General features: G+C 45.0%; 1 protein-coding gene across 1 annotated transcript in view; it reads left to right on the top strand.

The window, feature by feature from the left end:
• tmem25 (transmembrane protein 25) overlaps nt 1-4,351 on the top strand; it is a 17,033-nt gene that overhangs the window by 6,734 nt on the left and 5,948 nt on the right. The window contains exons 2-4 of the mRNA XM_008298674.1: nt 1,484-1,592; nt 2,368-2,712; nt 2,799-3,092. Coding sequence (XP_008296896.1) covers nt 1,520-1,592; nt 2,368-2,712; nt 2,799-3,092 — 712 coding nt within the window. The 5' untranslated portion in view covers nt 1,484-1,519. The remainder of the gene's footprint in view (nt 1-1,483; nt 1,593-2,367; nt 2,713-2,798; nt 3,093-4,351) is intronic.

Here is a 4,351-nt window from a genome sequence, read left to right as displayed (position 1 = left end):
CTCCTGGTCTATCGTTTTTTGTCTGACTGACTATTTCACATGGACATTTAAGCACAGCTGTTGTTTCTGTTTCATGTGCATGAGTTTGTCCATTAGTTCAGTATCACTAAAGTGACTACTGGTTAACATGCAGTGATCATCGCGTTTCAGTTACTACGTCCTGCTCGTTGTCTGACAGCCGAAACAGGAAAATACATAAATGACAATATTTGTATTGGGAACTCTTTAAATGCAGTATGTGAGCACGGGGAGCAGGAGAGAAGTGAACGGATGCTGCGTTTAGGTTGCAGGTGACATGAAAACAAAGCAACTCACCCAGTCCTTGTTTATTAGTTTAAATTTCCACCATCTTTGAATGTCCCTCAGCGTTACAGTTTCCACAGAGCTCTGTGGATGTATTCAAAGCTAGCGGTACCGTTAGCCACATGAGCTGCAAAATGTGATAGAATTTCTCTATTGTTGTGGTGACATTGTGATCAACACTAAAAGTAATCCTGGGAGTTCATTAAGACTCTTGCTTTCAATCTTGCAGCCAACAGCAGGTTATTTGGTGAGCGTTGCTTCTTGTTGAGATGTTTCGAAGCAGCTCTAGACGGTCAGTAAACCTGTTGGGCTGAATGGCTGCTGCTCGTTGTGAACCTGGAAGCAGCAGAAACGGTTTTGAGCAAAGTTCCGTACAAACAGTTCATTGGTTCAGCGTTTCTATTTAACTGCTCGTTGTTTTCACCCCCAGGTTCATAGCAACCGCACAACACAATAAAAAATGGATTTTCCCCATATGTGACCTTTAAAGGAACACATCAACATTCTGAGAAACACATTTGTTTGCTTTCTTGCTGAGTTACATGAGAAGATCGATATCGTTCTCCAGTCCATCAGTAAACCTGCTGCCAGTAGGTTAGCCAGTTTGGTTGCCTTTGGAGCGAGCCGGTCTTCATGCTTCACAGAGCCACCTGGCTACTACCAGCAGCTTCATATTTAGCGGCTTTACGTGAGAATAGTGCAAATTTTTTCCTCTCAAGAAGGCGAATGGGTGTTCTTCTGCATAATCAGTTCTGGTGATTTAGCACCTCAGCACTCTGCACGCTGTACTGTGATACGCTGATATGCTGACAAGGCCTCAGGATTTAAACCCTGCACTGGACATGCTGATAGAGATGCAGAGCAGGCTGCAAAAGTCTGACGTAAACACTTATTTGGGCTTCACACTTACAGATTGTTTTTTACATTTTTGTCTTCATCTATCAGTGACACTGCTTGGGGCAGTTGTCTTACTGCTGATGGAGTTTTCTGAGGGCCCAAAATGCTTTACACAACATTTGTGGAAAATCAGTGGATTTTCCTTTTAAGACGCCATGCTGCTGAGCTTTTCATGTGTAAAACCTACAATCCTTGATGCCCTGTGCCACCATATTCAGTTTTTAATGAGGAATTATGTGAAAGACTGTCTCGATTGACAGGATTATGTAATTTCTTCTCCAAGCAGGTAGATGTGTGTGTGGTGCTCCGTTGGGCTACAATGGAGTGTCTGAGGAGGTGGACGTCGGGCTCTGCTGTGGTGTTCTTTCACACATTGGCCTTGTCCTGGACGGGTAAGACACCAAGCTACTCTAACATGATATTGTACTATGACTCCTGCTTCATTGGCTTATTGTTGACATTCATTTCAAAATGGATCCTCCAGAAATGTTTATAAAATACACAACTGCTGCGTGATACAGTCTGAAGCAACCCACTTTAGAGTGATAGGCAAATACAAATTATACATATATATATATATATATACACACATACATTTAAATAAGGTTTAGCATCAGCTAAAATGTCTGTTTTTGGAGGGTGACAGGCTGCATGTCCACTGCTGTGGACACTCAGAGTTCTAGCTGTTAAAAGTTTGCGTGTAAACTAGACTACATACAAAAGACGGATGCAGCCGCCATGATGCCATCTATAATTTGGAATGTGGCAGTTGCTGGCTTGGTCCTCTGACACTCAACATAATGAACGAGGAGTAGATCTGACAGAGATCTTGAGGACACCAATACAGTCGCGACTTGTCAATCACACAGTAGCTCAGCCCTAAAACATCTCCTGCTTTATTGTCTGTTTTGCTCTAAATGGGATCATAATTTAAAACATTGACATCATGCTGTATTGAAGGAGGCCTGAAACTGGCAATTGAGACCATGAACTCGTTAGGAAAATGTTTGCTGAGGTTACAGATTAATTTAGGAGTAGGGTCATTTTGTCATAGATTTTTATACAGTCGATCTTCATGTAGCAGCCAGAGGAGTCGCCCCCTGCTGGTGACCGAAAAGAATGCAGGTTTAAGTCACCTTTGCATTGACTATAATCTCGTGGCCACAGGTGCGATTGAGCCCGCCCCCAAAATTGACGGATGGCACCGGGCGGCTTTGACACTGCAGGAGAACATGACGCACAAGTTCAACTGCCAATCAGACGGCTGGGATCCTCGTGCCCCTCCCTTGCTGACCTGGTACCTGAACGGGGAGCCGCAGAGAGAGCCGTCCCCGCACCACGGGCGTCTGGTGATGACATCAAAAGAAGACTCTGAGGTCATGAGACCGGGGACCAATCACAACAGCACCTTCTCTCTGCGGGCCAGAAAGTGGGACAGGGAGTTGGTGTGTGTTGCATCAAACCCCAGGACGGGAGAAAGCTACAACGCCTCCGTCACACTCAACGTCCAGTGTGAGTAGAGCGCATGACGTGTGCTGCAAGTGGGTCGTTATATTTAAAAATGGTTGCTGTGAGTAAAAGGCTGCTCTGTGTTTCAGTCCAGCCAGAGATCCTCAGGGTGAACGCTCAGTACAGTGAAACCTCAGACCCCGGCCTCTCCCTGGTCCTCTTCGCCTTGGTGCGGTCCAACCCGCCTGCCACTATCACCTTCGTGGACCAGTCTGGGCAGCTGGTGGCCAACACTTCTGACTTCCTCATCCTGGACTCGCGGAGCTACCCGTGGCTGACCAATCACTCGCTGAGGGTCACACTCAGTAGCCTATCAGGGAACATCTCGCTTAACGTGAGCAACAGCGTGGGAACGGTGCAGAACAACCTCACGCTGGCAGGTCAGTGATGCCGAGCGGAAAGGTTGTGCCACCTTCCAACCACCTCCTATGTTATACACACTCGAAAACATCATGAAGACATTTGGTCAATTAACACACCTCGTTTACTTAATATAAATATAGAAGTTTTGGTAATTTGTAGGTAATTGAATGGAAAATGTTCAATTTTTATTTGCAGACAACTTTAGAAGTTAGAAGAACTCAAAAATGATGAGTTGAACGAATGAACAGCAAAGAGTTCAGTCAACTCAATAAAGTGAGTCCATAAGAAATAAAACTGGCATCTAATTAGTCCTAGGCCTGCAAGGTGGTGCAGTTGGTAGCACCGTTGCCTCGCAGCAAGAAGGTTGCCGGATCGCGTCCCGGTGGGGGCACCGGAATCTTTCTCCATGTTCTCCCCGTGCAGCGTGGGTTCTCTCCGGGTTCTCCAGCTTCTTCCCACGCAGTCCAAAAACATGCTGAGGTTAATTGGTGATTCTAAATTGTCCGTAGGTGTGAATGTGAGTGTGCTTGGTTTGTCTGTCTCTAAGTGTGGCCCTGCGATGGACTGGCGACCTGTCCAGGGTGTCCCCTGCCTTCACCCCGAGTCAGCTGGGATAGACTCCAGCCCCCCATGACCCTAGTGAGGATTAACCGGTGTATAGATAATGGATAGATAAAATTAGGCCTCCCAGGATTTGCTGTAGTTTAAGAAAACAGACGTGGTAGAAACTTGCTGTGTGTCATTGTTAAATTAATTATGGTTGCTTTTTTCCATAATAATCAGTCCATACATTAATAATGATATTATTATAATTATTATGATCATCTATCTCTGTAACTACTGGCGACCTGTCCAGGTGTCCCCTGCCTTCATCCTAAGTCGGCTGGGATAGACTCCAGCCCCCCGCGACCCTAGTGAGGATTAAGCGGTGTATAGATAATGGATGGATGGATCCCTGTAACTGGAAGCAGTCTGTCTGTGATAATGTCTGTGTGACTTGCTGATTCCACTTAATATCTTACATGTATTGACTTTTAATTTAATTAAACTCTGCTAGTTTAACACTCATAAGACGTGTTTGAACAAACCAATCAGTTGAAGTGAAGTCAACTGACGTTTACAAGACAGCAGAGAAATTTATGTTTCTGACAATTTACAGTTTAGAAAATACACTTATTCTCTTTCTTGCTGAGTTGATTAATTTCCCTCTCATGTCTGTCTGATGTGCTCCAGTCAGAAACTGGTTAGCTTAGCTTAGCATAAAGGCTGGAAACACGAG

This window comes from Stegastes partitus, unplaced genomic scaffold (genome assembly GCF_000690725.1).
Source record: "Stegastes partitus isolate 25-593 unplaced genomic scaffold, Stegastes_partitus-1.0.2 Scaffold1338, whole genome shotgun sequence".
Lineage (NCBI taxonomy): Eukaryota > Metazoa > Chordata > Actinopteri > Pomacentridae > Stegastes > Stegastes partitus.
The sequence above is the reverse complement of the archived record's forward strand: the minus strand, read 5'-3'. Positions and strand labels throughout refer to the sequence as shown.